The sequence below is a fragment of the Aspergillus lucknowensis genome (genome assembly GCF_044049455.1).
Source record: "Aspergillus lucknowensis strain CBS 449.75 chromosome Unknown BJX67scaffold_10, whole genome shotgun sequence".
Taxonomy (NCBI): Eukaryota; Fungi; Ascomycota; class Eurotiomycetes; order Eurotiales; family Aspergillaceae; genus Aspergillus; species Aspergillus lucknowensis.
The window spans coordinates 518,346-546,295 of NW_027263554.1; the positions used below are offsets into that span (position 1 = coordinate 518,346).

The 27,950-nt window shown below is 51.4% G+C and overlaps 13 protein-coding genes across 13 annotated transcripts; 7 read left to right on the forward strand and 6 right to left on the reverse strand.

Moving 5' to 3' along the window:
• Nucleotides 1-428: 428 nt before the first annotated feature.
• On the forward strand, nt 429-962 carry BJX67DRAFT_348199 (uncharacterized protein; the record flags this gene model as incomplete). Its single annotated transcript, XM_071028634.1, has 1 exon — nt 429-962. A coding segment is annotated over one exon (488 nt), but the record flags the coding sequence as incomplete, so codon positions are not given.
• Nucleotides 963-1,840, forward strand: BJX67DRAFT_348200 (DUF292 domain protein). Its single transcript, XM_071028635.1, has one exon. The coding sequence runs from the start codon at nt 1,233-1,235 to the stop codon at nt 1,755-1,757; it is 525 nt and encodes a 174-aa protein (XP_070888335.1). The 5' UTR covers nt 963-1,232; the 3' UTR covers nt 1,758-1,840.
• A 196-nt stretch (nt 1,841-2,036) lies between these two features.
• Nucleotides 2,037-7,110, reverse strand: BJX67DRAFT_379377 (ASST-domain-containing protein; the record flags this gene model as incomplete). Its single annotated transcript, XM_071032548.1, has 8 exons — nt 2,037-2,694; nt 2,746-3,035; nt 3,084-3,265; nt 3,316-4,133; nt 5,124-5,196; nt 5,245-6,736; nt 6,787-6,915; nt 6,973-7,110. The coding sequence occupies 8 exons, from the start codon at nt 7,108-7,110 to the stop codon at nt 2,037-2,039; spliced, it is 3,780 nt and encodes a 1,259-aa protein (XP_070888336.1).
• A 2,322-nt stretch (nt 7,111-9,432) lies between these two features.
• Nucleotides 9,433-10,918, reverse strand: BJX67DRAFT_27602 (sulfotransferase family protein). The gene is made up of 3 exons (XM_071026558.1): nt 10,424-10,918; nt 10,197-10,369; nt 9,433-10,140 (listed from the first exon to the last, which is right to left on the reverse strand). Exons 1-3 carry the CDS (start codon nt 10,566-10,568, stop codon nt 9,601-9,603), a joined length of 858 nt encoding a protein of 285 aa, XP_070888337.1. The 5' UTR covers nt 10,569-10,918; the 3' UTR covers nt 9,433-9,600.
• Nucleotides 10,919-13,153: 2,235 nt separating this feature from the next.
• On the reverse strand, nt 13,154-14,256 carry BJX67DRAFT_27515 (AP-2 complex subunit sigma). Its single transcript, XM_071026542.1, has 5 exons — nt 14,068-14,256; nt 13,969-14,008; nt 13,877-13,906; nt 13,573-13,803; nt 13,154-13,483 (listed from the first exon to the last, which is right to left on the reverse strand). Exons 1-5 carry the CDS (start codon nt 14,100-14,102, stop codon nt 13,382-13,384), a joined length of 438 nt encoding a protein of 145 aa, XP_070888338.1. The 5' UTR covers nt 14,103-14,256; the 3' UTR covers nt 13,154-13,381.
• A 231-nt stretch (nt 14,257-14,487) lies between these two features.
• BJX67DRAFT_27545 (uncharacterized protein) lies at nt 14,488-15,375 on the forward strand. Its single transcript, XM_071026551.1, has 2 exons — nt 14,488-15,167; nt 15,238-15,375. The coding sequence occupies exons 1-2, from the start codon at nt 14,607-14,609 to the stop codon at nt 15,286-15,288; spliced, it is 612 nt and encodes a 203-aa protein (XP_070888339.1). The 5' UTR covers nt 14,488-14,606; the 3' UTR covers nt 15,289-15,375.
• An 87-nt stretch (nt 15,376-15,462) lies between these two features.
• Nucleotides 15,463-16,462, reverse strand: dph5 (diphthine synthase; the record flags this gene model as incomplete). The annotated part of the gene is made up of 3 exons (XM_071030995.1): nt 15,463-16,060; nt 16,125-16,249; nt 16,328-16,462. 3 exons carry the CDS (start codon nt 16,460-16,462, stop codon nt 15,463-15,465), a joined length of 858 nt encoding a protein of 285 aa, XP_070888340.1.
• A 652-nt stretch (nt 16,463-17,114) lies between these two features.
• Nucleotides 17,115-18,448, forward strand: BJX67DRAFT_379382 (transcriptional regulator SPT3; the record flags this gene model as incomplete). Its single annotated transcript, XM_071032549.1, has 3 exons — nt 17,115-17,459; nt 17,511-18,344; nt 18,425-18,448. 3 exons carry the CDS (start codon nt 17,115-17,117, stop codon nt 18,446-18,448), a joined length of 1,203 nt encoding a protein of 400 aa, XP_070888341.1.
• Nucleotides 18,449-19,037: 589 nt separating this feature from the next.
• BJX67DRAFT_348226 (uncharacterized protein) lies at nt 19,038-19,700 on the forward strand. The gene is made up of 2 exons (XM_071028636.1): nt 19,038-19,298; nt 19,375-19,700. Exons 1-2 carry the CDS (start codon nt 19,086-19,088, stop codon nt 19,405-19,407), a joined length of 246 nt encoding a protein of 81 aa, XP_070888342.1. The 5' UTR covers nt 19,038-19,085; the 3' UTR covers nt 19,408-19,700.
• Nucleotides 19,701-19,867: 167 nt separating this feature from the next.
• Nucleotides 19,868-22,431, forward strand: BJX67DRAFT_27751 (transcription factor domain-containing protein). Its single transcript, XM_071026589.1, has 4 exons — nt 19,868-20,865; nt 20,921-21,341; nt 21,402-21,690; nt 21,750-22,431. Exons 1-4 carry the CDS (start codon nt 19,893-19,895, stop codon nt 22,149-22,151), a joined length of 2,085 nt encoding a protein of 694 aa, XP_070888343.1. The 5' UTR covers nt 19,868-19,892; the 3' UTR covers nt 22,152-22,431.
• A 309-nt stretch (nt 22,432-22,740) lies between these two features.
• On the reverse strand, nt 22,741-23,386 carry BJX67DRAFT_379384 (uncharacterized protein; the record flags this gene model as incomplete). Its single annotated transcript, XM_071032550.1, has 3 exons — nt 22,741-22,778; nt 22,865-22,891; nt 22,957-23,386. The coding sequence occupies 3 exons, from the start codon at nt 23,384-23,386 to the stop codon at nt 22,741-22,743; spliced, it is 495 nt and encodes a 164-aa protein (XP_070888344.1).
• Nucleotides 23,387-23,755: 369 nt separating this feature from the next.
• Nucleotides 23,756-24,909, forward strand: BJX67DRAFT_27732 (U4/U6-U5 snRNP complex subunit SNU23). The gene has a single exon (XM_071026585.1). It carries the CDS (start codon nt 24,125-24,127, stop codon nt 24,770-24,772), a length of 648 nt encoding a protein of 215 aa, XP_070888345.1. The 5' UTR covers nt 23,756-24,124; the 3' UTR covers nt 24,773-24,909.
• A 77-nt stretch (nt 24,910-24,986) lies between these two features.
• On the reverse strand, nt 24,987-27,830 carry BJX67DRAFT_348231 (uncharacterized protein). Its single transcript, XM_071028637.1, has 4 exons — nt 27,613-27,830; nt 27,249-27,545; nt 27,070-27,179; nt 24,987-27,020 (listed from the first exon to the last, which is right to left on the reverse strand). Exons 1-4 carry the CDS (start codon nt 27,745-27,747, stop codon nt 25,046-25,048), a joined length of 2,517 nt encoding a protein of 838 aa, XP_070888346.1. The 5' UTR covers nt 27,748-27,830; the 3' UTR covers nt 24,987-25,045.
• Between the last annotated feature and the right edge of the window lie 120 nt (nt 27,831-27,950).

Sequence of the window (27,950 nt, forward strand, 5' to 3'; positions counted from 1 at the left end):
TTGCGTTGACTATATGCTTCACTTCTTGGATATCTTACCCTTTATACCTGGATTCTGGCTTCTTACTTCTTGGGATACCTCTTACGATTGACGTTATTCTTGTACATTGATTGGATGATGATTACACCCGGCTTCATCAGCTCAGTCTGACTGGTTGCGCTTCCTGCATACTCAGGTTACTTTTGTTGCCCGTCTCAGCGAAAAATGTATACATATCTTGCCTTGGGTTGCATTTGCTTGCATTGGTAGAGTTATATTATTATCTTGTTACCTACGGTATATGGAAGTACTTTGTGCCTGAGGCAGGAGTATACCCCTCTCCGCCGTATCTTATCTGCCTGCCCCAACGCAGGCACAGCAACTCTATCTTCTCTTCTCTCTTCCTTCTACACATTACAGACATCCTTAGAGGTCCCTATAAAACGTCAAAATGCCGCCCTCACCACAAACAGTAAGGCCTACACCCTTCACTTCCAGAACTCCAGATCCCCTTCAAACCCGCCCACCCAACGTACCCCGCACCCTCCCTCACATCACACCCCATACCACCACCAACGACGTTACCACCAGCACACCAAGCTTAACACACCTACTAACTAAATACCAACCAGACAAAACTAACCTCAACCCTGCACCTCCTAATCCCACGCCTCCGCCTCCTGCAGAAGAAATCCACCGCGTCCTCGGTTGTCCAACGGCGCGACCTCGCGCACCTCCTCGAGGAAAACCGCGACGCCTCCGCGCGCATCCGCGTCGAGAACGTCATTGCCACGGATATCGCCGTCGAGGTCATGGAGATGGTCGAGCTTTACTGCGAGCTGCTTCTTGCGAGAGCGGGCGTGCTCGATGGGCTTGCGTTTGGGGAGGCCGGGCAGAGGATGCGCGTCAGGGTGAGGGAGGAGGCGGCGGTGCATAATGGGTTGAAGGGGAAAGGTGGTGGTGGTGAACCCCAGAGGGGAGGAGGGGGTGGAGGAGGACTTTTTGGGATATTCGGATCGCGTGCGGAGAAGAAAGGTTCATCCCAGCAGCAACAGCAGCAGCAGACGGTAGCGCCATCACAAGAGGAGACCACAACGCCGGACGAAGGAACCTTGGGAGAAACGTTCTACCTCGACGCGGCGCTCGACGAAGCCGCGACTGCTATCTTCTACGCCTGGTCGCGCTTCCCGAGTGAAGTGCGCGAGCTTACGCACCTCCGTTCGCTCCTGGCGGACCGCTACGGGAAAGATTTCATGGCGCTCGCGTCGGAGAATAAGCTTGCCGACGTCAAGGTACCCGAGCGCCTGGTCAAGGGGTTACGGGTTCGTCCACCCAGCGCGGAACTCGTGGAGAGCTATTTGAGGGAAATCGCGAGGGCGTACAAGGTTCCCTGGGGGGAAGAGGAGGGGGACGAGGAGGTTGAGGCCGTTCTTGAGGAAGTATTGGGTGAGGATACTGGTGGGGAGGAGCGGCCCGATGATAATGATGAAGGCGATGTGGGGGAAGTTGTCCGACGGGCATCTGAGACGGCGGAGTTGACACGCGCCACGCCTCCGAGGGGGTTACATCAACTCCAGGGGAAGAGTCCGGTGAGTGTTGCGCCGCCGGGGCCGAGATCTGATAATCCGAATCCGAGAGTGAAAGTGCCGGGTGATAGTGACAACAATGCATCGACTGAGATATCGAGTCCGAGTCCCGCGCAGCGAGGGGGGAAGAGTAAGAGTGGGATTCCCGAGGTGGACGAGTTGACGAAACGGTTTGCGGCGTTGAAGCGGTAGATTATTCCTTTTACTTCGCGGCTTCTCACCGTTGAGCCATGGCATTCTATATATTATGTTATTGTATCCAGATCTATTCACCCGTTCACATCACTTTTTTTCATACACCCGTAGCCAATCAAACCGGGGGAGGTATCAAGCGAATAGAAAGCTCATGAAGCAAAACCAGAGGCAGAAGACACCAACTATGCACGTGCCCACCGTATATACAGTACAAGGCAGATGTATGCAAAGATAGGGGGAAGAGAAAAGGAGAAGAGGGTATATACTCGAAATCAATCACATATCCACTTCCTCGCCAGGAAGATAAATTTCATGTCCAGAGCCCTCGTAAACGAAAATAGCAGCGACGCAGCCAAATACTGAGACAAGGGCAATTAGCCACCACGCAAACCCAACTGTCCCTATTTCGAGACCGTAGCCGTACCACGATCCAGAGAAGATGGGTCCGATGGTGCGGAAGGCGGAGGAGACTGATTGCCCGATACCGTGGATAGTCCCCAGGACCGAGGGGTGGGGGGAGCAATTGTTGAGTAGGATAATTGAGGTGGGAAGAGTGAACGTGCGGGCCGTGACTTGTAGGAAGAGGACGACGATGATGGAGAACCAGACCCAGCCCCCGTTTGCTTGGCCTGGTGGCGGAGTAGTGGAGGGCGCGAGAGCGATATATGGAGCAAAAGCGTAGGCGACGGGGAAGAGGGTGAGGAAGTATTGGTAGCTCTTTGCTGTCCCAAGGCGACTATTGATGGATGGGTAGATGGTGAACTGGAGAATCATGCCGATAACGCCAAGAATGGCTGTTGCGAAACCAACGCTTTGAGGTAGCATGCCCAGGCCGCCGGTGAAGACGAACGGCAGTCTCTGCGCAGGACTAGCAGGGTCGTTAGAATCGTATCGAGGAGTTGACAGGAAAAGAAGCCAGAGATTGTTGAATGCACTGCTCAAGTCAGTAAGATCCTATATTGAACAAACTTTAATGCGGACGTACCCCATTTGGAAGTCGAAGAAAGCTTGAGCCAGCAGAGTGCACCAGACATTCTTGGTCCAGATCCGTCGGAATGGCAGAACTCGTGCATGTAGTCGAGGTTTTGCGGCTTTCTCTTCGAGTTCGTACGACTCGGTTGGTCGGGCAAGAAGCGGCCCGGACTCCTCGTAGTCTGCAAAAGGTAATCTCGAATACAGGGCCGAGGATGAAGGAACGACGGCCCTGGCCACACGGGCAACGAGTCGCATACAAAATACGCCGGGGCCAGGCTTCCCCTTGCACGCTTCGAGGGTCTACGAGTATTAGTGGTGCTCTGCACAACAAGGGGAGGGGGATCTCACCTCTTCGAGACCGAGTGCAACACAAAAAGCACAGAAAGTGAGGAAAATCGCATTGGCCAACATGGGCAGCGCGTACGGATAGGTCATAAGCCATTGGACTCCATTCTCACCCCCAAATGAGGAGTTGGGCCCGAAGAGGCGAGGGTAACTCCTGACAGGGTCGGAAAGCATTCCACCCATGACTATGTTTGTTAGCAACATAATACACGCTGTATACACTTCCATGACGTACCGGGTCCGAAAAGAGAGGCGATATTAAATCCGATGGGTAGAATAAGGAACGCTCTGGAATGGTACTTTTTCTCCTTCACATTTTCCGCAATCATGGTTCGGATAATCCCAACAGTCCCATTAATGGCACCGCCAAACGATCGCCAGAACACGGCCTGCGCGAACGAAGTTGAATAGGCAACACCCAAACAAGAGATCGCAGTCCCTATAAGACCAACAAGGAGGACGAACTTCCGTCCACCCCATTCCGCATCCGCAACCCGACCCCAGGGAATAGCAGTCGCGAACTGCGCAGCCGTAAATGCACCCTGGAGGATACCTGCTTGCGTAGAAACATCGGAGTCGGACAGGTTCTCATCGAAGGACTTCAACTGATAGAACATATATGCTTGCAAAGAAGCAATCTGAAGAAAGTCAAACACCCGACAAAGACCCAGTAACGCCAGCTGTTTCTTCCGGGGTAGTGACATCCAGGTCACGGGCCCGGGACGTCGGGGAGATTGTTCCATCGGGTCGAACGCTGGTATCTGCGGCTGGCTCTGAGACCGGGCTCGCGCGTGTGCCCCATTCCATTCGAAGGAGGTGTTCCTTAGTGCCATTTGAGAGCTCGACGCCTCGTTGTCTTCGTAGGGGCCGGAAGAGCCCTCTGAGACGTGAGCGAGAGAGACGTTGGATTCCCCGCGACGACGCTGTTGCGGGTAGGTGAAGTCGGATGAGGGTTCGCCGCCTTGATCGAGACCGGAAGCCCAAGAAGTCTTGCGGGAGTGCTGGGCATTCCGGTGCTTCGGAATCTGGGTAGTTGACGAGGTGGACGGATCACTGCTAACAGGTGAAACAGAAGAAGCCAGGGATTGGCGATTGGGACCAGTCATAGAGGGCGGAGGTTTGAGAAGGGGAACAATGGATGGGACAGCGCGTGGTTGGGGGCACTAGCGTTGCGATAACGTTGGAAGAGAGTGGGAGGGAGAGCTCTGGAGGGAGACGGAGTCTTCTCCAAATGGCAACGATGACAAAGAAGCAAGAATAAATAAAAACCAAAAAAAGTCTCAGAAGATGACCGGGTACGAAGAGGAGGAGAACGAGAGGCTGAGGTGGAGAGAAGAGGGACAAGACAGGTGAGAGAGACAGAGTGAGAGGCCGAGGAGAGGAGGAGATTGTCGCCAGTCGATCAGCAGTGCGCTGCCTCAACCAGTTCTGACTGCCAGAAGACTTCTCTTCCGCTCCTCGCTTCCGGGTGCTTGTTTCCCTCCTTTTCTTCTCCTTCTTTATCTTCCTTCTTCGAGGAATTCTCGAAGAAATACTGCACGTTTTTGCCCCCGGAAAGCACATCCAACGTTCATGACGCGTATTGAATTTACATGGTTCTCGAAAAAATAGATGAATGCATTAGCGCAGAGCTTGCGACGCCCGCCCCCACTCGAAACACCTGTAAGTTCGTATTTTCAATACGTCCAGAGACTGGTGTGCTGATCTGCCGACAATTGTCCTTTTCATAGATCGCTGTCCGCACCGATGCAACTCTCGAAACAACTACCCCCCATGAAGACAACCAAGCTGTCGGCTCAACAAGGACGCACATGACAGATGATCTTTTCCTACAAAATATACTAACCTCCTGTGTCCGCCCGCCCGTCTGCCCGCCCTTGTTCTGATTCTGAGAGAGGAAAGTAGCGAGTTGGCCGTCTCCATCGACCCAGACTCCACCACGGAAGACTCGATTCACACAATGAAGCTCTCGAATCACTCATGTCATTTGGAATTTCCGCTGATCTCCGCCTCGGATGGCTTGAGGACTTGTGTCTTCGATACATCTGGAGAACCACATAGATGCCAACGGCCGTCAAGCAAATGCCGAGGGTTGGTGCAATCCATCCCACCCGGTCTGAGCTGTTAGCTTCAACAAGGCGTGCGAATGGTTGTGGGTACTTACCGTAAGCTTTCTTCAGAGCCCCCGACGGCTTTTCTTCTGGTGGAGGGGGCCATTTGTTGCCCCAGTTGAGATGTGCCTCAAGGTGATCGGGATCCAGCCAGGGAACAGTGTTGAGGCCGGCCTGAGGGATGATTGCCTCTGCTCCCACCTCACCTGGGGCACCATAGGATTCCGTATTCTCGCAGATCGTGTCTTCACAATATTCTTGGAGCAGAGGCGACGGAGTGAACGTAAATTGCTCACGCGACTTGCCAAGAACATTTCCTTGCCCATCTATGGCTTCGGCATATGTGAACCTGTAGAATTTAGAAGTAGTGTATGAGGTCTCGAACCCGTCCTTTCGCACCTGATGGAGGAGGGTATAATTTCCGGTAGAGTTGTTCGTGCCGTAGAATCGCCAGTGCTTGACGCGCGTGGCCCCATTCCAGCTGACGTAGAACGTGGTTGGGGAGCCCGGCTTGGACGACTTGGAATAAGTCCACAGAGCCGGAATATCGATCGGGGTGCCCTCCCAGTGGAATTTCTGAGCACGATAGTTCATGATCCGACCCTTATCAATGTAGCCCCAGAGAAGCAGATTACCGTCCGTGTCGTGCTCAGATACGTAAGCGTTGTTCCCCCATCCCATGAAAACATTCCCGTTCGACAGTACCTGCATGTTCCCCTGGCTGGAGCTGATCATATCGTGGTTTTGCGGCGCATATTCGTTCAACTGCGTGGCGGTTTTATCCACATGGTCAATCAAGATAATCATGCCCGACGAGTACTTATGCGTCCTATTAAAGCCGTTGTACCCATTATTGTACAACGACAGCAAGGTGTGCGTTGCGTTCTCACTGAGCCATCGCGCATCATGCTGTTGTGAGAAGTTAAAATTAACATTGTCGAATGATGGGTTCGCGCCGTGAAGTCGCCATAGTACGGATCCATCCTTGCCTGAGATTTTGTAGACTGCGCAAGTGTGGCGCGAGGAGATGAGATAGTCTCCATCCGCGTTTTTATCAACTGAGTTGATGTGAAAGTAATCCCAAGGCGAGCGGGGCTCTAGCCCAGTGCCCGAGGTGTCTGTGTGGCCAGGGTATGTATAGCTGACGGACGGGTCGACGTGGTCAAGCGACCTCCATTCAAACAGAACCTCGTTGGTCTCCACGTCCACCTCTTGGAACACGCCTTCCATAAGCCAGCCCATGCCAGCTTTGATGTTCCAGATACTCATATCAAATTGCCTTTGCTGATAAACTGTCATCAAGGCCATCTTTCCGTCATTGATAAGCCGAAACTCATGCATGTCGCTGGATGCCATGCCTCCTCCTGGAACAACGGTTTTGACGGTACGATAATGCTCATCCATGATAACGCCATGGCCTCTGCAATACCCATTCTCTTGCATACCCTGAAAGAAACACAGATGATCCTTCCCTTTGTATTTGCATACATGCATTCCGTGGGCATTTCCGGGGCCGGAACTACCCCAGCCACTCCAGACTAAGTTCTAGTACCGTCAGTGCCAGCGCGATACAGTGAACTTTTGGTTTCACGTACTCCATCATTGTCGTAAATATAGGGACCTGAATTGTCTGTCTCATACGGACCCAAGAAGATGTAACCTGGATGAAGGCTATGGGGAACCCGGCGCTCGAAGGTAAAGATAGGAGGATAGAGATCAGGTCGCTTGGATATGTAATGTCAGCCAACGTCCAACACATGCGCCGCGTGCTTCTAACTTACTGATTTAAAAGCTGAGTCGATCTCTGCAGTGACTTTCTGCAACCCGCCCAGGAACACGACAAAGATGCAGGTAACCGAGAACTGAATGCAGAGGGATTGGGCTGATGCACCCAGAAGCGAAGCGGCGGGGAAGCGCATGGAGTCTTCACCTCTGCTGTTCCGGCTTGCTCGACACCAAACCGAAGAGAGCCGGCGGTACCTTGCTGGGTTGTCAGGAGCACGGGGACATCCAGAGTATCTGCATGGGATTTACCCCAGAGAGATTCTGCAAGCTACCCGAAGGAAAGGATCGACACAACTATCTGAAGGAAGACTTCAATCGTCGAAAGAATGAGTAGAATCGAATAAATCACCATTGAGAGAGAATATCAAGGAGTCTCGTGAAACGGGATCGGGGAGACGAATGAAGGCTTCGTCGCCTGCAGTCGCCGGGTTGACGGCTTCAACAAGGCCAGCCATCCCCTGAGCGCTCTCGGAAAGACCCTGCTCGAATTTTTGGATGATGGACTTTGTTGACGGCCTTGTGAACCAGCCGGGCAACAGACGAATGCACTGATTCTTGGAAGGCTGCCCCACACCCTTCTGGAAACTGCGGCCGCTTCAAGAAAGGTTCCAAGGCCAGCAAACGAACAATCATGATTGGCGCTTCTGGGCCCATTCAAGTTGCGTCCTCCCTTTGCGGGGAAGATCGATGTGGATGGCCCGGGAAGTGAAATTGCCATCTCTCGGTTCTGGAGCAATTAGCAATAAAGCACGGGGCAAGTGTCGTCGTCCGAGAGTTCGGCCAGTATTATTCAAGCTGTATAACATCACCAAATCTGGCATTGAATCGACGTCGTAGAGATCTCTGGGGAAAGACCTTCAATAAGCCTCAGACACGAAGCAAAAGTGAGCAAACGACGGCAATCCCCACTGGCTGCACCCGCGCCTGAAATGAAGGAACGTGCCGTACTGTAATTTATTGAATCGTGGAGACAACGCTTTGTCCCACCCGCAAGGAGGCTAATAACCATGGGCCGTGAGTGTGGGAGCACATGGCCAAGGAACTGGCGCCGTGTCAACCTGAGAAGCTTTATTGACTCGTTTCAGAGGTGTCGACGAAGGCAGCCTGACCAATGCTTGATAGTAGCCTCCTTGATAAAATGGGAGCGGGTGAACTCGCATGCACTTGTAACATGAGACAGCATTTGTTCGAGCTCGAGGACAGAAGCAACAGAGCACCCCAGTGACAAATGCCTGCCAAGAAATGGCAAGGGCCCATCTCCGTATCCACCTTGGAAAAACGAGCGTCTGGATGATTGTTGCAGCAACACGATCATTGTCGCAGGTCCGGCTCAGTTGGGTAAGTATGCGCGGATCAGAATGCCGGACACCTTGCACCGCTTCTCCGAAGAGACAGGGAACAGTCACGGACGCCACCATCAAACTTCCAGGATTCCCTGCCTGTTCCCACGGCTCTCGACCGTTTCCTTCTCCTCTGCTTCATCGTGTCTCTCTCTGTGCTCAGCGGGGAAACACACAGAGTATGTCCTTGGAACAGCCGTTCTCCCACACCATTATGTGGCTTGGACCTGAAGCGAGGTTTCCATATTTCGAGTGTCTTGAAAGGACGCGACGGAAATGAGCATTGGTTGGCTCAACCAACGGCCAGTGGTCTGTGACATGCATCAGCCTTGCATATTGATCTCACAAGCCCAGTCGGAGTCGGGGGCTTGAATACTCCACAAGCTCGGAAAATCCTCAAGGTCGCCAACGGCCCAACGCCCACGACTCCAGAAGCATGAGATTGGATCGGATTGCTTTTAAAGGTTAGAGTTCACAGTGAGACTTTTGCGTCAAACGTCCGGGAACGTGGCGTTTTGCTCCTGGCAGAGGTGAATAATGATAGGTTTGGTCACAGACGCACCTGTGCAGCGCGTCCGAAACCACAATCCCTCTCCTCGTGTTTGCCCGAAGTTCCGTGAGACTGTGTTCAAAAACTCTCTCGCAACTTCGCAAGGTTCTGGACAGCTCGTGCCCGGTGACAAGCGCCGAGCCCGACGTTATCTGGGCGTTCTCCAGCCGCAAGATAGCTGCTGGGTGCGCCTTGCTTGTGCCAAGCTAGCATGCAAAAGACCGTGTTCAAACATCGGCATCTGGGCTCGAAGGGCAAAGCGCATTTGGCGTGACTGTAATGTTATCATTCGTGTACCAGGGCTGCGACTGGTCTTCGCCAAGATCTGGGCTCTTTTCGGTTGACGACCTTCCTACGTCGGCCAAGGAGTGCTCGAGGAGTCTGATTGAACAGGATTGATTGAACTTTGGAATTCGATTGCTCTTCGTTTTCCCTTCTGCTCCAACTTGTGACAATATCTAGGTAATATATGGGAAACTTAAACAGGTCTCAAATGTAAGCCGTGAAGATTAGGTTGAGAACACAACGAGTTTTCGGGTACACTCCAATGAAGCCGCTAATCGGTATCGTAAGCGAAACAAGACAAAGAAAACCTCAAAGTATTATGAATGTTCCGGGCGTGTAAGGGAGAAGCTAAAGCGCAGAACAGTGTAGAAGGCTAAGTTTTAGCGGTGGCGCCCAGCGCCCACCACGATAGAGTAAAGGAAAACAAAGCTTCAGGAAATGTGAGTGATTCACCGGGAGAAACGCTTGAAAGCCATTGTAGCAGCAAACCCGGCCGCGATGAGAGTACCGCCCATGGTCACAGCCTGCAGAGCAGCGTTTGCCATCTGGCGCCTGTTGCGGCCACGGCAGCGTTTGAAGAAGTCGGCCATGTCGTTTCCTCGGGGAAAGGGTGTGTCTGGAACCTCCTCGCCAAGGAATTCACAGAGTGGGCCCCAACCATCACTGATCTTGTATTCGAGGAGCCTCTCGGGGGGAACCAGGCTGCGGACTTCGGCCACATGGTCCTCATATACCTCCTTGCCCTTGTTGGGGAAGTCACCGCGGAAGAATGTCTCGAAAAATTTGTTCAACATGGGATAGTACATGCTGGCAGCCCAGCTGAAGTTTGAAACAAAGCGGTGCTCGGGGTCGGACACGCGCCAATGCACGGTCTTCATGACTGATGCGTGCCATGAGTCTACTTCGCGTGTGGTCAGGATGACCTTCGCATTAGGGTAGGCTTCAATAAGCTCTTTCGCAAACGCGCAGGCGGGCCAATCGCAAACAGCCTGAAAGTTAGTTAATATTTGAAGATAGCCAAGTCGGAGCCCTGCACTGAGCCTACCTGGCACTCTCCCAGAAGCTGATCCCACTCCTTACGGCCGAATTCGCCAACCCCGTCATATTTGGCGCAGAGAGCGTCGTGCCACATAAGGCAGTCTGGTGGGTTCTCCATACTGGCAGACATCATGTGGTAGCATTTGAGATAGCCGAGGCGCTCCAAAGCAATACGGAGGGCTAATCCATAGACATGTCAGCCACGGATACATGGGGTGGGAAGCACAGACATACAGGCAGTTCCTGTTCTTCCGACACCCAGAGCCAGCACCTTCATGGGGACTGTGCGGTGGCACTTCCTCCTATCGATATTGGTATCGCTGGTGAAGATATCGGTCACAGGCTGGGGAGCCAGATTATCAGAGTGTACCAAGGACATTTTGGGGTGTTGTCGACGTCAAAGTCCTCCTGATGGGAATAATAACGAGTGTCTGGTTGGACAAAGCCGTCAAGATTCGAGAGAACGAATTCAACGACAGAAACCGATCCTGAGAAAAAGACCCGAGAAAGAACAGAACGAGATCAAGCTCGAAGACGTGAAAAGGAGACTGGGCCGATCAGCGAGAATAAAAGTCTTGGATTCTTCGATAAGTCATCAATCCAGAGGCGGAAGTTTGGGCACCGGAGAGTTCAATGAGTGGCGTGGTAAGTGCGTAATTGGATGAAAATTAAAAAGAGCAGTAATGAAAATTGATTCGAAAATAGTATTAATCAAGGACAAACGAGATGAAGTTCAGTGGAAAGTACCTTGGTATGCCCAGGAACTGCCCAGGTGCGAATCACCGGCCAATCCACGTGTGACGACAGCCATGGAACCCCAAAAGTCTGGATTTGCAAAGCTGGGGTTTCGCACCACAAGGGGCTGGACTATCATTCGACAATCGTAATCATGGAACGATTTTCGCCCCGAAACAACCACTGCGGCTGGTCATGATCGTCAGTGCGTTCCGTGCCTCTTCCAGGTTCGATTGTCTCCTGCCATTTGAGTGTCGATGCCAGAGCACACGAGCCAGCGTCGCTTCAAATCTAGCCGACGATAAGCCGTCCGACGAAGTTTGACGGTAAAAATGAGGAAGAAGTTCAGACGTAATGCCCGACTTTGGAACGAAACGAGATTGTCAGGGGAACAGGGTCCCAGGCGGAGGGATGATAACCAAATCCAGCCCACCCAGTTGCTGAACACGAAGTGGTGAGTGGTCTGAGGCGGCTGGAGAAATGTGGTCCTACGGGTGGATGGGGAGTGGATGCCAAGACCGCCCGTCGGCGAACCCAGACGTTGGCCGCGTAGGCTCGCATTTCCTCCAGCACTGTCCACTCATCAATCCCAGTGACGCGTACAACCTCCGGAACTGCAACGTATTCCCAAATAATGCATGCAAGAAGAAACATCTGAAACGCGGCATTCCGCTGAACAAGAGCAAAGCTCTCGTAAATGGCGTCTTTCCTTGCTCGATTTGAAGATCTTTCGCTGAGATCGTCACGGGCAGCCATCGCTCCCATCCGCAACTGTGTTAAATGCACCCTTGATCGCCCTGGTGGGGGTCGTTTTCGTACCCGTTTTTTTCTGTGACGGTCACTCGAAAACATCCAATAATCTGCAAAGAACAACTGCCGAAGATAGCAACAAGGGAAATTGTGGTTGCTTCAGGCACTCCTCGTGAGACTCATCACGCTTTCCCTCGTCCGCATCCTTCACCCTCAGGAGAAGAGAGGACACCAGAAAAGAGGCAATTCGATCGTGCTGTTGCAGAGCCTTTCAGCCTGTGGCTTCAAGTCTCACTTCAAAATCCGCGGCGCTTCGTCAACAATGTTTGACACCCCAAGCCTTGAGCCTCTGCTGGACGCCCGTGTCGAAGATAATCAGAAAGAGCCCCACTCCCGAGTGGGCTCAATCGTCAGGGGTCCTTGGAACCATCAACGGGTTCAGGGCCCACGTCTCCCACAAAGATCACCATTGCAAGAGCATTGCGGTTCCCACCCTCGCTGTCATGATTGACGGAAAACATCGGGACTTTGGAGACAGCCTGACTTGAAAGCTGAGAGGTCGTTTCGAACTCCAATGCCAAGACGGCTCATCAGACCCTCTTCTGGGTTGCTGAGACGAAAAAAACCGCATTTTGATGAGGATCTCCAATCGATCACATTCCGGCCTTGGAAGGCGGATGGAGATTGATGCCGTTGTCGAGGCGGGCTTTGTCCGTCGCAAGTTCAGAGGGTGTCGGTGTGCGGTGAGATGGCGTCTCGAGCAAAAGATCATCTGTCAAGGACAGGGGCCGCCCAGAGGTCTCTCGCAGCCGGAATGATTGAAGGCCCCAAAGCATGCGCTGCAACGTCGACCATCCATCTCGTCATTGTTCTTCGCAGAAAAATCGAGTGCTGAGTTCTGGGCTGAGTAAGGCCCGAAATCGGGTCGGGAATTTGGCGGGGAGGGAACACAATAGCTGCCGAACGTTGGTTGTTGAGCCACCGACAAAGCCGGGATAGTCCCCTGTAGGAGTCAAGATAGGAGAGAAGAGCTGCAGAGCTTCAATCAGTCCTCGAGGAAAGGGACAATCGGGAATTCATTGTGCGATGTGGTGCCTTTAAAGTATTGATGCCAAGGAATGTTGTCACCTTCCATGATACTATCGCAATTGTTGGGCCCGATGACCTCACTTTCACCATGTCCACTCGGGGATAGGAAAACCACTTTTGATCCAGGCCCGTCCAAACAGAGCTTCTTTTAACCTCATTTCGTATCTGGGCCTGCGTCGCGCCATCGATCGCCCCTGGAGCCATAGGGCTGGATGGAGACATTGTTGCGGTTTTGAGAAAGCTTGTGTGAGACACGGTAACTGTTTCGGCTGTTGTCCTCCAGGCAACACTCAATGCAGATGCCCTGAATTATATTCAAAGCTATCCTTCCTCGAAAGGATCCATCGTAATTTGGCCAATTATTCCCGTGAATTTCCGCATCTTTCTAAGAATGTCCAGAGTTCAGAGTTGTGAATATTGATCATATTGGGAATTGATATTGACAGCGCGAAAATCAGCAGGCTTCACCAGCCCTGGGTCACCGACAGTGTGAAAACAGTTCTCCGACAATAAACAAACTACTCCCATAACTCCATTGGTGGCCAGAACCGGTGGCCACTCATGCGAATTTCCAAGTCTCCGGGGGGAGGGTTCATCCACTCGAATCTCATCCCATCGTCACTCCAGTTTGTCCAAATGCTCTAATCTTGTCAAGACGACTTGTTTGCTAGTCTCTTCGATTTCGCCCGCAAGGAAGACCTCGTCAAGGATCGCATATACCTGGACAACATGCACAGTTAGCCTCCGTACAACACCCCCGTTCGCGAAATCACACAGCATCCACCCGAATCGCAGTCAGAGATACCCACCTTGTAGAAACTGAATACCAAATCAAGCTCACACACGTTGCCGAAGAATTGATCCAAGACCTCGACGAAGAAGTGAATCGCCTCGAGGTAGGCTAACTCATTATCCGTCGCGTCCACGCATGCGCAGAAGAAGAGGCCCGCGTATCTTCGGTATACAATTTTCGTACTTCGCTTGAATTCCACAAAATTCGACTGATATTTCTGATCCCGGGGCGCCACCAAACGATGAACCTGGACAACGTTATTCCTGCGCAGCGAACGGGGTCGGGGTATCGAACAACCGACGGGATCAGGCAAGACGAACCTCTCCTTTAAGTTTCACTTTCTCTTCATCCTATATACCAGAAAATGCCATAAGATCTTTGCTGATGGATGACGAAGCTCGAGGGTGCTTACACTGTAGGGCGCATACCACTTTGCAAGGCGGGTCTTGCCCCTATTTCATTCAATGTTAGCTGCGTGGTCAGCTTGACAAATACGGAAGAGAAAACATACTGGCGATTCTGGACTAGGATGAAAGACAGAACCATCTTGATTGATGGGCACTCGCGCTCCGAGCGACACGACGGAATCGAGCTGTCCGCGGCAACTCCGCACTGCGGCCAATATCGCCATACTGCCGATCCTCACCGCCCTCAACGTTTTTCCCGCTTGTGATCCTATTCTTGGAACACTCCTGTTCGACAGGTCACAGCCAGCTCTGCGAACATAGACAATAACTGTAGCATCTGTAGAAGTACTGCTTCCAGCTGCAAAAACACCCTCCTGTGTCCGACAAGATGCCCCGTAGAGCATGAAAACCAAATAAGGTTAAAAATTGTTGGAAAGAACGCCAAGGACCGTTCCACATATGAGGGATCTGAACGACGCCCATTCAGCATCCACAAAACCAGGCCCGGTTGAATTCCATACGAGGATTTTGCGCCACACCATGGTGACACCAACGTCCATGCGACTGTCCATAATATGATTCCTCAAGAATACCATCAGATCATCTGGTCTTCTCTTTCTTTGCCAGGGCCTTCTCCCTCGATATGCCCGTTTACATGCTCTACGGCTTTCGATGGCCTCGGGCTGGCTTCACCGGTATCCGAGTCTACATCGTCTTACACAACCTCGAAGATGCAACGGCCGAATACCTCCAGAAACCAATCACGAATAAACAGCTGATTGAATCGTTCAAGAACACAGACCCTGGTATTATCGCCAATCTCCCCGAGCTACGATTTATTGAACAATATGATCCTGACGACGAGAGCGACGAGGCCGTGAGCAAACCTTTCGCTTATGTTGGTGCAAAAGTGATCAGCATCCCCGAAGAGGGCTCACCAAATGCGGGCAGCTCCTGGAATACAGACATTTTCCAGGAGAATCCTCTTGATGCCGCCGGGACGAAAGCCCTGACTGAATTTCGGGACAAGTATGCTGCTGGGGAGAGGATTGGGTGGTGGATTGTATACAACGGGGATCCGGAGCGATATTATCCTCATGATGAAGAGTATGAGGATGATATCATGGAGGAAGACGAGGATTACGATGATGATTATGACTATGATCGGGGTGAAAACTCGAGCGAGGCCCCATCAACGCCAACGGTATGTTCACCTCAGATAGCGACCTCTTGTCATGAGATCGGCTAACCAACACGGCTTCGCGTGCTTATAGATACGGCTCCCCGAATCATTCACACGGTTCTTCAGCAAGCGGTCTTCGTGATGGCTATATGATTTATATTATGAGTGATGAGAGTTGAATAAAAGGGTGTTGGGTTTTGTCAACAGGCTGGCTTTGGGTGTCTGGGGGAGTCTTGATCTCGGTATATTATCAGATTACAATGGGCGGACCTTGTATTTTCCATGTTCTATAAATTTTCTTTTTGGTCCGCCAGAATTAACTGGAACCATATCCACCTTTTTGCCAACTTGCATCGAACGCCACCTCGTCCACCGCAAACTGCCGAATGTAGTCCTTTTCCAAATCATGCGCTCTCCGGCCGAGAAGAACCAGACTGTGTAGCGGTGGGCCCATGTCGACCTGGCTCAATTCTTGTAGTGTTCCTGCAACCAGTTTCTGATCCGGGGCTCCGACCCTGGCGGCGCCCACGGCGAGACTATCAGGACCCCATACACCCTCCTTCCGCTCTTCTTCGGTTTCTAGCATCTGGCTGGCGCACTGCGCGACGGTCATATATCTCGGGGGCTCATAAATCAAGCGTCCTCTGATCATGTTTTCCGGTGATTGCTCCTTGACCTTGATGTCCAGCAGAACAAGAGTATGAAGCCCCAATTGCACGTTCTCCTTCACCCGGTCGTAGTACGAAGATGGTTTCCAGTTCTCCGTGAAGAAAACCATGCTCACCGTCTGCCCGAAATTATAGAGCTGGAGACCGGTGCAGCCGATGCCGGACATGATCGACGCGTTTGGGATAACCTTCGATTCGATGCCGAGTTCGCGCGCTCGGAGGACGAGATCGGTATGCGTCGTAGCCCTATAGCGCACAAGGAGCATGTCAGAGATAGAGAATTCAGAGACGTGGTATGAAAAAAGTATACCCGAACGGGTCTCCGACCACAAGGAAAGCTACATCCACCTGATCTGCATTTGCGAGAATGTCGTCGCTCCCGGCCTCGACGAGCTCTCGGTCAGCTTCAATGACTGGACGCCCATAGAACGTTTCCTACTAAATCAATTCACCATTAGTCAACGAAAGGTATTCCAGGGGCATAAGGTAGGGAACGGTTGCTGGTAATCTCACTAGTTTCGCTTTGTCGACAAGCAGAATGCTGGTGTACGCTTCAAGGTAGACTCGTTCGGCTTTCTTCACCACCTCCAAGCCTCGAACGGTAATGTCCGTTTCATCTCCAAGGCCGAGCCCCACGAGATAAAGCATACTGGCTTTGGGGTCGGCAATAGACACGGTGGATTGCGGTATCTTGAACTTTTCTTGAACACCCAACCTTGAGGGAATCCAGAAACTTGACGGAAGTCGGAGAAACTAAAGATGCCGCTAGGGTAGACGCATGCAGCTTGCTGCTGACCACTTCTTCTCCCTTAACTATGATGTTCACTATCCTTTACAATGACCTTCGTTGACTCTATATAGGCCTATATCATGTTCCATTAAAGGCATCTTTGTGCCTTCCGTATGTTCGTCTTGTTTGAAATACCGTGTCGATTTTCGCCATAGACTCGCAACATGTCTTCCGATCGTACTCCGAAGTACCGGCAGGAAATCCAGCAGGTAAGCATCATTTTCTTTGGTATAGTTGTTAAATTTTCCATACTCTGGATGGATATTTGCAATGGAAGGGATTTGAGTGCTTTCTCCGGGTACAAAGCAGCTTTATGTCACGAACTTGGTATGCATGCTCGTGAACCCCAGATCATGGCCACACAGGCAACACTTGGCTTCGTGCTTCGGCTTGCTACTGGGACTCTATCACCACCGTCTCCATGGACATTCCCCCCTATTTGATCTGAATATACCCTCCTCCCAGTTCTGTCCCCAACCTCCACCCGGTTAATTAGCCTGGGAAGCAAGCATGGACCACAAAGAGCATTGCTCTGATCATCAAAGAAATTGGTCCTCTGACCCGGAGACCGAGCATGGACTCTCCTCTGAGAATGAGTCGCAAGTGTCTTCAAGTAACCCGTCTTCGGCATCCTTGGCTCCCATCGAGTCACAAGGAGGGAACTCCTCTCAGAACGAAGCCAAAGACGAAACCCCAGATTCACCTGATGATGATATTGAAACTGCGGAAACTTTTTCGGCCAGATTTGCTCACTTTATTCGCCAGATGATGTTCGTCTCTGGAGAGACCGCCGAACCATCCGTCGAAACAACTACGCTCATTGAGGATATTGTGCGACAGCAAGTTGTTGAAATTGTGTGGCGTCCTCCCCGTCCTCGATCCTGATTCATACTAACATAGCTGTAGCTCGCTCGCAGCACTGCCTTGGCTACTCGCCGTGGAGTTCGATCTATCTCAACTGATGATCTGATCTTTCTGATTCGCCATGACAAGGCGAAAGTGTCCCGGTTGAAGACTTTCCTTTCCTGGAAGGATGTTCGCAAAAACGTGAAAGACTCTGATGACAAAGGTGGCGCTGATGCTGCTGACTTCGCGGGGGCTGATGACCCTCTCGCCGGTGGCGTCGTCGCAGGGCCCCAGGACGTCGCGTCTAAGCCGAAGAACAAGAGAGCTCGTGTCGGGCTTGCTTGGGATGTCAACAGCTTCTACTCCATTCAGGTGCCAGAGAGAGATGATGAGGAGGACGAGGAGGAAGAGGAACAGAATTATGCCACCCTCCAACGTCTTGCCGCCGCGGATGAGCGGACCAAGAATATGACTAGGGAGGAATATGTATTCTGGTCAGAATGTCGGCAGGCATCGTTTACGTATCGCAAGAGCAAGCGTTTCAGGGAGTGGGCTGGTTTTGGCATTGTGACGGAATCGAAGCCCAACGATGATATCGTCGACATCCTCGGTTTCCTGACGTTCGAAATTGTCCAGACTCTGACTGAAGAAGCTCTGAAGGTCAAGGAACGCGAAGACCGTGAGAAAAACCGCCGCGGAGGAGCGGATAATGGAGCCGAAACTAAGAAGCGCAAACGCGAGACTGGACTGTTTGATCCTCCAGAAGAAGGCCGTACGCCGGTAGAGCCGCGCCATATTCGCGAGGCGTATCGAAAGTTGCAGGCCACTCCAAACAAGAACATTGCAATGCTCCTCCACAACGGCCGCATTCCCGCCCGTATGCCTCTCAGACTGGTAGGTCTTTCACTATTTTCGCCTATTAACTGTCCCCTCCAAATGCTAATAACCGCAGATTTAACACCTCGAAAATTCAGCTTATTTTTATTGCAAGGGAGTAATTCGGATGGTTCAAAGATACCCACATCATTATGAGGTTTACGATCCCAATAGGCGCCGGATTGTATTTAGTTCTATGGCGTCATGCGGAATATACTTTTTCGTCTTGAGGACTTCCGTGCTAGGCCTAACCCTCCCAGGCTCGTATCATCATACTGTAGCAAGCTCCCAAGTGGTGTTTCCTCTGGCTCCGGTGTTGGGGATCGTCAAACACTAGAGTTATGTTAAGCGGTAACCCGTTTAAGCTCGGGGATACCTGGTGAGACATTCGAGAAAGCAGCTCCTTGCCAATCCCATGAGCCCCTGAAGGAGGTGGTTAGCCCTGACAGTGCCTCTGGTCTTCACTGCTCTATGCTTTTCTTGCTTCAAGGAATGTCCCTACCTACAGGATTGAGGCTTACAGGCAAGCGTAAAGTGTTAATACCTCAGCCAGTCTCACCTAAATCTTCAATGAAATCATTAGAGAGGAAGGGAATATCAGAGGGACTTTATTACCGTCCTGGAATTTCGAGGTCACACTTTTGGCTTGCCTTTTCCTTCTTTCCGATTCCTCTCCTCGCACGACCTCTTTCTCATTTCTTCCGCTTTCAGCCTTTCAGGTCACTTTTATTTTGCAACCTCTCTTCAATTCTCTTTGCAATGAAGTTCTGGCTGATTCTTCTTATCTTCGCTCTCTCGGTTGGCACCGTTGCTTCTGGGTCCACTACCATGACGATTATCTTGGTTAGTACTTCTTACCCTAAGCTTGACATCTTTCTCTTGGGATTGTTGATATTCCTCCTGAGCGTAGATGTCTTTGCCTGTGACCTCAACAATGGAACCCTCTGCGTTATCCCCACCAGCCGTGGCCATGTGAGTTTTCTTCAACTCATATATTATCTGTCCCTTTTACCTATTGGACTACTGTCAAAGCTAAAGGATGACCTAGATGGTGGCAATGGCTTTGCCTACTCGAGTTTAAATTAAAAAAAAAAAAAGCGCAAGCATGCCACACTCCACCGCTGTGGGCATTTTTGCCTGCTCAACCCCGGCCTCGGACCTCAGATTGGTAACCCCCGAAACGAAAGTGGCATTTTTTTTGGGGTTCTGTTCTATGGCAGGGCTGTTTGATGGAGACAGCCGGCTAATCTCGGTCTTGCGTCTTCACTTCGGACCTTGTTTTGTTAGAAGGTCCTTCAGGTGAGATGAACGCTCGGAAACACGGGGGAAATCCTTCATACTGGGCAGCGGGGAATAGCTACACATGTATTTGGGCTATATGAACTCATTCAATTCTTGGAGGGGTTCGTCTTCAATAAATAAATTCTCTCTGAGTGTTGACGATTGTTGATGTTACATGAACTCCGAACTCCGAACCCCAACTCCGAAAAGAAATACCGATCTCTCAACCACCCGTCGTCCCCATATCAACGAACTTCCAACCGCAGACTTTTTTTAAACTCTGAGATGAGCTCGCGTCGCCGTAATGGCCAGCCAGCCTCTTGCGAACCTTGTCGAAAGGATAAGGTGCGCTGCGATCATGAACGTCCAGTTTGTGGACGATGCCAGCAGCGTGATACAGCTAGTTGGTGTTTCTACCATCCGGCACCCATGACCCAGAAAGTAGAATCTCCGGCTCCTCGATCGAAAATACAGCGAAAAATTCACTCTGGAGAAGAGTTCAGTCGAAAGAAGGTACAGAGGCTATCATCACCCACACCATCGTCGGTGGAGATCACCATTCGAAGTCCAGAAGCAGACCAGGGGCTTCCATCAGGCTACTTTGGCCCGACCAGTTTTGTGTCTGCATTTGATGAAAATCCAGTTCCCACGCCTTCGTCTTCAATTGATACCTCTCAGCTGCGGGGAGACGAACAGCTCTTAAGCTCCTCCCTCTTGCCCTCCTTTTGGGTACCCGAAATAACCAAACTATTGAGCTATATGACGGAATACTCTACGATAAAACAGCTGGTCTACGAGTTCTATGCCTCCAGCCAAGCCGCTCTTATACCATCTCCTTTCATGTTAAAATCCATATCTGAAATGCGAGGTATCATTTCAGATGGGGAGACACCGCGAACCCTACACAAGAAGACCACCCAGATTCTGGAGAACACTGCAAAGAGATTCCAAATAACTACCGACACTAAAGGTAAGGACTTTCACAAACTTTTCACTGGCGAACGCCTGCGCCTGGAGATTATAGGGACGGTCTACGCTGTTGCTGCGCGGGCTACCTTTTTTGGGCTTGCGCACGATAGATTCTCTCTGGGGTCCTCCGGGTCTACGTCCGCGCCTCGTATCAAATTCGCCAGAAAGATGTTAGCGGCAAGCGACACTGCTCTACAGGTGTGTAGAATCTTGACCCCTGTAAATGATCTGCTGCTATGGCTGCTGTATGAAAACTGGCAGCTCTCTTGTACGCTTCTCGGGGATTCTAGTAAGTCCTAGCTCATATTCATGTGCGATACAGCGCTAACTAGGGTCGATACAAGGCTCTACAACATGGCACCGGCTTGGAGAGTTGTCAAGCTATATCCTCGAGTTGGGCCTGCACCGTGATTGCTACAAGGAAAATGAAGTTCCTATGTTCCTGCGTGAGATACGACGAAGGCTCTTCGCGGGCTTCTACCAGTTGGACAAGAATTTCGCAACCTTTCTTGGGCGCCCACCACGCATATCTTGGAGATACTCCGACAGCAAGCCCCCCCTAGATATCAGCGATGATATCCTGGTAGCTGAAGAACAAGAGGTTGAGCGGGCTCTAGGCGAGTTAGATAGTGAGGGTTGGAACGTCCATAGGGTATTTCAACGCTCTTCCTGGTACCGACTCCGATACCGGATTGGCAGATTTCGAGAGGAGATACTGGAGTTGTCTTTGCGACCTCTAAGTCCTGAAGTCGCAGACCAGCTAAGGTGAGCCTCGATGTTCAACCCGGTGTTCGCTAACGACGTTCTCATGTGTTGCGTGGTTAGAGACATTTCGTTCCGCTGCACCCATGCTTGGACGTCCATGCCTGCTCATCTGCGCTACTCACCAAGCCGGTGGGACGATAGCCTCTCCTTGGCTATTCGTATTATGCTTCTTATGTCCTACTTGGCATATCTGTATAACATCTTCCTCGTCCAAAGACTCCTCGCCCAACATGATCCCTCAGCGGAAAGAGCATTACTTGACGTGAGCTCAAAACTGCTTTCCGCCGTCCTACTTCTAGGCAGACAACATGAGCCTATGATTGACATACAACGCGACTTCATCACTACTGTGAGTTGTTCATCAACCGAGATGTACAATGCATCTCAGCCCACTAACCAACGATACAGATCGTACTATACGGCTTTTCCAGCGCCAGCGTCCTAATCAAAGCCCTCCACACCCAAGTGCGGACCGGCCAGCCTACCGCCTATACCGGCTCAAGGGCAGAACTGATCCGCAATCTAAGCGTCTTCATTTCACATATCGAATTAATGGCGCTGCCATCAACGCTGAACATCAATCATACGTTATTCAAGCACGCCAGTAAAATGTTCACTAGAATCCTCGATGAGGTCTTGGAATATCATCCGCCGGCCCCAACCGCCGCACCCGGTCCCAGCTCCGCTGGAGCCAATATGGAGATAGGGGTCTCAGCGGGTGAAGAATGGAACGGCTCTTGGGCTGCGGATGGCATGGAGTTCCTGGATACGTTGGATTTTGGCGTGGTGTTCGATCAGTGGGTGTTTTGAGTCCTCACCCTCGGCCCGGGTTTTGCTCGATTGGATAATGCGAATGACGCCCTGCCATTCGGTGCGCGGGCATATCATTCATGGGGCTGCCCTTGGAATGGGCGGCTGGCGCAATCAGCGGTATCGGGTCTCGGCTACATGAACGAGTACGGAATGGTAGATAGAGTAGCTAGTATATGGGCCTCCTTGGTAATTATGATCTGCTGAAAAAGCTTGTAGAGGCCCCATGAAGATGATGTTTATAATAGAATACAGGGCAGGGAGCTATCCATCACCTCTACACCATTGGGAATAGCAAGGCATGCAGCAGCGCATTCATTAGACATTATTGCTATATTCCTCATATAGATATGGGATATCATAACCGTGAACTAGAACGGTGACTCCTCAACCAGGTTCTCGCGCAGCCAGCTGCGCTTGAACAGAGCAAGTCCGAGACAAAAAAACAGGACATATTAAATATAGTAGAGGATTGATGATTCCAGCACGGCCGGTGAAGCTGTGCGCTTCGACGCAGCAGGAGGCGCATCGTTCATTCCAAGAAGACCACCACAACAGTTGCCTGTCCATTAAGCCTCCAGACCGTGGTCTAGCGGCATGCGTAGCCGATATTGAGGAAAGATATATCTGCGGTCATTAGTTACGGGTTTTAGATAATGAACATGGAACAGGGTAGTCAAACCTCTGACAGATAACCCACAGGAATTGCATACAGAGTACCATGAGCACGTGAATGAAAACTAGAGAATCCTGTTAGTATCCTCCAATCCGCGGAAAGCGAATGTTCTTTGCGGATATAACGGACCTTCATTTCCAACGGACTTGAGCAATTCCATCCGCCCCTGCCTCTTCAACCATGTAGGAATTAAATCCATTTGGCACGTTCGGCCCTCAATCACGAGGCAACCACCCCTATACCGCGAACATTCCAGATGCCGGCGCCTGCGCTCCATAATCTTTCGAATTCGCCAGTTGCAGAAGGCCTCATCTGTTCGAAACGAGCATTTCTCCAGCGGACATTCTAGTTTCCGCTCGAAGCGCTCCACCAGCCAGTCGACCTTCAGGTGCACTCCTGTGTAGACTAAAGAGTAGAAGTGGCGGCATGTATGCTTCAGAGCTAATGCATCCGGATATGTGAGGAATGAGGAGACGTTCAGATGGAGTTCCGTTGGAAGATCCATAAGCCGGAAGTGCGGGTGTGGTTCCGAGCCGTTGATCGCAGAAGTAGACGCCATGGCTATTTTGCGTGCGGTTTTGCAAGAAATTAACGACAGGTATATGTATATTGAGAGGAAATCGAATGCAGCTCCCAGCTGTTTAAACGAAAGAATCAAGACCTGAGGATCCGCGGAGCCGCAGGGGGCAGTGCAATGCTATCTCTGGAGGGGAGGCTGAGGGCCGAGCTATGATATAAGAACGAGGGTCCCAGAATTGTTGCCTAGAAAAGAAGGGAACAAGGGAGTGATCCTGCCAGCGCAGCAGAGTACAAAAATAGAGGCACCGGACAATGGGGATGTCTCAGCTCCTGCAGGGCGCGAAGTCAGAAGAAAATTCGACAAAAGAGAGCAATACGAGACGCCACGATCGTTGTTGGGAGTGGCCCTGAAACGATTAATTATCAGCCCATTCGGGGATATGGGAAACGAGTTTCATCGCCAGTAGCCATGAAAGAGAGACCCTGCCTCATATCAGAGATCACAGGGACACAATAACGCCATGAACATTCGATGTGTGGTTGACCGTCTTGGCCCTCGAACCTGAGCGACAAAGACGAGGGATCGGGTGGAGGAGGGGGACAAGCAGCGATAGAGCTCCCTCTCACCGCCTTCCTCTTTCACGCCAATCTTTCGACCTTAAGGGCTCTGCGCTCACCTCCTCGCCATCCTTACACCACTCCTTTGAAAACCCGAGTCTCTCAATTCGTCGAAACGACGGAAATTCGTGTTATCTGAATCCCTAGCGAAAAGCCCATAATGTCTTCCAAAAAATCCGCCTACGGCACTCCCACCTCCGACACATTCGGTGGCAAAAGCTGGGACCGCGAAGAGTACGCCCAAAAGGCCAAAGAAGATGAAGCCAAACGCAGAGAAGAAGGGAAAGCTCGATATGAAGCGAAACTACTAGGCAAGAAATGGCACGCGCCCGTCGACTACGGTTCCCTTGAAGCAACAACCTCCCGCAAAGAGCGCCTCGATGTCGCTTCTATGGTTGGGAAGACCACCATCGTCTCCGCGGCAAATGCGATAGGCAAGCGCGGTCGAGGCGCCGGGTTCTATTGCTCGGACTGCGATTTAACGTTCAAAGATAACTTGCAGCTGGTGGAACACCTGAATAGCAAGCAGCATTTGATTGCCACTGGACAGAGCGGGGAGGTAACTCGCGCGAGCGTGGAAGATGTGCGGCAGCGGTTGCGGATGCTTGCTCATCAGAAACGAGTTCGGGAAGAGGAGGAGCGACGAGTGTGGCAGTTGGATCTGAGCGAGCGACTTAAGGAACGAGAAGAACAGATCTCTAAAGAACGGGAGGAAAAGAGGCGGAAGCGGAACGAGAAGCGCCGGAAAGGAGGAGATAATATCAAGCAAGAAGACAGCTGGGAAGGCCGACTGGGGATTATCGCCTAGGCGATTGGGCTGCTTCGGTGGATGGACGGCGCTCTGATAACGGTACCCTCTTGTAAAATTGGTCTATACCCCGGCGTTTGGCTTTGCATTCGGCATTTTCTTTACCTGGGAGGAGTTCGGCTGGAAAAGTAGTGTGGGAAATGCCGTTATGGGATTCGGCAAGATTGTATAGTAGATATCACCCAATAATAGAAAGACAGCCATATTACCCAACGCCTTGACCCAGATTCCTGAACTCCTCAAGTGCTTGAATTGTCCAAAGTCCCGCTCCGTTCAATCGATGCACTCAATGCCTTCCAACGCGCGTATCGCACGTGCCCCCTCCTTCTCAAACTGCCCGACGAGTCTTTCGCATTCTCGCTTGAGTCTCTCTTCCCCGTTCCTTGCGTTCCACATGATCCAATCCTCCACTGTCATTTTCTTTTCGGGAGTCGTCAGTTCGCCCTTCGTGCTGCTCAACGCTCCGTGCAAATCGGCATTCTCCTTATCGCTTGCGCTTGCTAGCAAGATCTCATCTATATCGATTGAAACCCAGGGGTGGGACGTTTTCACTCTTCCCGCAGAAGCATTCCGCTTTGAAGGAGATGGAGTATTCGCCGCCAAGGGAATCCAAGCTGAGGGTTTTTTAGAAGGTGACGATAGTTGCGGTCGTTGTGCTGAGGGTTTTGTCGAAGGGGGGTGATTTTCAGCGTCGGAGGATTGCGGGGATAGAGAAGGAGACCCTTGAGATGCAGGTGGAAGAGGAGACACGGTTCCATCTTTCTGGCCCGGTTTATTCGTATGGCGGGTATTTTCTGCTCTATCCGAACCCTGCGATTCCACAAGCGCCTTGGCATATTGCTTCTCTTGGGGAATGTCACTGTACCTCTCGGCTGTCTTTGGGGGCACTCGAAATGATCGGCGGCGAGAGGATTCTTTTTCAGCTTGTCCCTGCCTGCGTGGCTCTGAGGTACTCAGTCGTGACACCGGAGGAGATTGCTTTTCGATGGACTCCCTTTCCTTGGAGGACCGTTCCTCAGGCACTTCATCCGTTTTCTCGAATTTGTCTGATTTTCCGCCTTTCTCAGTCCTGTCTATCTTCTTTGACTTTTTAGAGCCTTCCGAGGAGCCCTTCTTCTGGACTTTCTTGCTGTCTTTTGCCTTTGGTTCCGGGTCAGTGTACTGCGCAGGAGGCTTGGATGGGATCTCCACAGAAACAAACGATTCGTGCTGTTGGTCATTATCTTCCTCATTCTCTTGTATGATCTCTTGCTCGCAAGATGTGGATATCGTCTTGATGTCTAGGGGGTCGACAGAGTCATCCAGAGTTCGGCGTTTGCTCTCTGCTTCCGTTGATTTTGGCTCTCGCTGGGCAACCAAGTCGTCGTCGTGGAGCATCTCCTGGTCGTTATCTGGCTGAGGCAGAGAAGGCTCTTCGCTAGCACGATCATCGGCGTCCGTCTGAGGTTCTAGGCCCTTCTTCGTGGCCTTCTTCTTTGATTTCGACTTCTTTGAGGAAGGCTTGAATGAGGCCTTTTCGATCTTCGCCTCTTCGACTTCCATCTTTTGAGGATCGTCAACCTCCAGTCCGGCTTCGATTTCCGCGTCAAGCTCGGAATTCCGCGGGATACGCGACTTCGAGGTGGTCTTGGAAGTGGAGGTCGTCAGAGAAGCCTTGCGGCCCTTCGACGCCTTTTTCTTGCCAGTTCCGCGGCTTGGTCGATCACCCTCCTCGTGAGTGCCGTCACTTTCATATCCCGGGGCGTCTAAAGCGGTATCAGTGGATGCAATGCTCTCTGCTCGCCTTCCAGTAGTCCGTGATTTCGTAGCTCTCTTCTTCGTTGGTGGCTCCGGCTGGTCAATGCTGTCCCCATCGGCGATACTCATGTTGTCGTTTTCCAAGTCGGCACTCGATCGCTTCCTACCCCTAGTACTGCGTTTCGGTTTCGACTTTTCGGGCTGGACGTAATCTACTTCATCCACGTCCATCTGACTAGCCGTGTCTTGTACCTCATCTTTCTTGGACCTGGCACTTTTCGACTTCGACTTGGCCAACTTTTTAGTAGTTTTAGCTTTGGTTGGTGGAGCCAGGACACTCTGATCCATCTGGTCCTCCACGTCGGATGCGGGGACTTCGGAAGCAGTTGACTGAGTAGATAGACGGGAGGCCTTCGACGTACGGCGCTTTTTGGACCGCGAACCCTTTCCTTTGGAGGGTCTCGCAAACACGAAGAACGAACAGTCCGATGAACGCCGGTAGTGTTCGTCGCTGAGAATGTCAGCAACAGCGCCAAGGAAGGAGCAGAGGGAGCACTTACAATGGGTTGTCTTGAGGTTCCCATCCATCCAGAGATAGTTTGCAGTAGGCGCAGCTGACCAGGTCTACGCTTTCTTCATTTGGGCAGAAATACCAACCGCCTTCAACCATCTATCACCAAGCATCCGCAATTAGAGACCTGCCTAGGCTTCTCAATACAAAGTGAGGAGACTAATTTACCTTGTCAGATTGACACAGCCAACCTTTTTTGCCATCATGTGGCCATGAGTTACCAAAGGTTGCCAGCCTGGCCTGAGCTATCTTTTCACTCGTCGGGTCTTCTATCTCAGCCGGGTTTGAGCTACGCTGTTGAATATCCATCATAATAGCCCATCCACAGTTTTTAGTATGCTTCAGATGCTCCGTAACCGGGTTGTCGTCCTCTTCCCATCCATCGAGCGCCCTTCGACACAGAAAACATGTTGTGTTATCCGGATTCGTCTCGTAGGGGTTATAGAAGAAACCGGCGTGCGCCAACTACGCGACAAGCTAATCAGCATTGTAATAAATACGCAATTGCTAATCTAAATGGGATAGACGGTACCTCAGCCGGGGAAGGCCTGCTGTGCGGCCAAGAGATTGGTTTCACCGATTTCGAGCTCGAGGACCGCCTGTCTCGGTGTAAGACCAGATCGAATGTAGCCAAACGGGCGGCGAATGTCTCCATTTCGTTAGCCATAGTATGCGACCATTGGGAACTGATTATTTCTGAAGCCCGGATCGACGTGATCAGAGTTGATGTGGCGGAGGGTTTGGTTGGTGTGGTTGTTTACTACCTTTGTTTGGATTAAAAGGCCGAGACGCGCCGGGGCGGAGCGGAGCACGTGATAATAAGGCCTGAGGCATAAATCGCTTGCTTTTTGTCAAGTTCAATTCCGAACC

What these genes read in the sequence shown, in the direction of transcription:
- BJX67DRAFT_348200 (XM_071028635.1), top strand. Translation starts at nt 1,233, where the DNA reads ATGGCGCTCGCGTCGGAGAATAAGCTTGCCGACGTCAAGGTACCCGAG.
- BJX67DRAFT_348231 (XM_071028637.1), bottom strand. Translation starts at nt 27,747, where the DNA reads ATGGCTAACGAAATGGAGACATTCGCCGCCCGTTTGGCTACATTCGAT. An exon ending in GCAGGCCTTCCCCGGCTGAG is followed by an intron (nt 27,546 to 27,612) that starts GTACCGTCTATC and finishes CTTGTCGCGTAG; the next exon opens with TTGGCGCACGCCGGTTTCTT. An exon ending in GGCTGTGTCAATCTGACAAG is followed by an intron (nt 27,180 to 27,248) that starts GTAAATTAGTCT and finishes GCTTGGTGATAG; the next exon opens with ATGGTTGAAGGCGGTTGGTA.
- BJX67DRAFT_27545 (XM_071026551.1), top strand. Translation starts at nt 14,607, where the DNA reads ATGCCCGTTTACATGCTCTACGGCTTTCGATGGCCTCGGGCTGGCTTC. An exon ending in AGGCCCCATCAACGCCAACG is followed by an intron (nt 15,168 to 15,237) that starts GTATGTTCACCT and finishes GCGTGCTTATAG; the next exon opens with ATACGGCTCCCCGAATCATT.
- BJX67DRAFT_27602 (XM_071026558.1), bottom strand. Translation starts at nt 10,568, where the DNA reads ATGTCCTTGGTACACTCTGATAATCTGGCTCCCCAGCCTGTGACCGAT. An exon ending in CGGAAGAACAGGAACTGCCT is followed by an intron (nt 10,370 to 10,423) that starts GTATGTCTGTGC and finishes TCTATGGATTAG; the next exon opens with CCCTCCGTATTGCTTTGGAG. An exon ending in AGCTTCTGGGAGAGTGCCAG is followed by an intron (nt 10,141 to 10,196) that starts GTAGGCTCAGTG and finishes ACTAACTTTCAG; the next exon opens with GCTGTTTGCGATTGGCCCGC.
- BJX67DRAFT_348226 (XM_071028636.1), top strand. Translation starts at nt 19,086, where the DNA reads ATGAAGTTCTGGCTGATTCTTCTTATCTTCGCTCTCTCGGTTGGCACC. An exon ending in TCCCCACCAGCCGTGGCCAT is followed by an intron (nt 19,299 to 19,374) that starts GTGAGTTTTCTT and finishes AGGATGACCTAG; the next exon opens with ATGGTGGCAATGGCTTTGCC.
- BJX67DRAFT_27732 (XM_071026585.1), top strand. Translation starts at nt 24,125, where the DNA reads ATGTCTTCCAAAAAATCCGCCTACGGCACTCCCACCTCCGACACATTC.
- BJX67DRAFT_27751 (XM_071026589.1), top strand. Translation starts at nt 19,893, where the DNA reads ATGAGCTCGCGTCGCCGTAATGGCCAGCCAGCCTCTTGCGAACCTTGT. An exon ending in GAAGTCGCAGACCAGCTAAG is followed by an intron (nt 21,342 to 21,401) that starts GTGAGCCTCGAT and finishes TTGCGTGGTTAG; the next exon opens with AGACATTTCGTTCCGCTGCA. An exon ending in AACGCGACTTCATCACTACT is followed by an intron (nt 21,691 to 21,749) that starts GTGAGTTGTTCA and finishes CCAACGATACAG; the next exon opens with ATCGTACTATACGGCTTTTC.
- BJX67DRAFT_27515 (XM_071026542.1), bottom strand. Translation starts at nt 14,102, where the DNA reads ATGGTTCTGTCTTTCATCCTAGTCCAGAATCGCCA. An exon ending in AGTGGTATGCGCCCTACAGT is followed by an intron (nt 13,907 to 13,968) that starts GTAAGCACCCTC and finishes TCTGGTATATAG; the next exon opens with GATGAAGAGAAAGTGAAACT. An exon ending in AAGTGAAACTTAAAGGAGAG is followed by an intron (nt 13,804 to 13,876) that starts GTTCGTCTTGCC and finishes AACGTTGTCCAG; the next exon opens with GTTCATCGTTTGGTGGCGCC.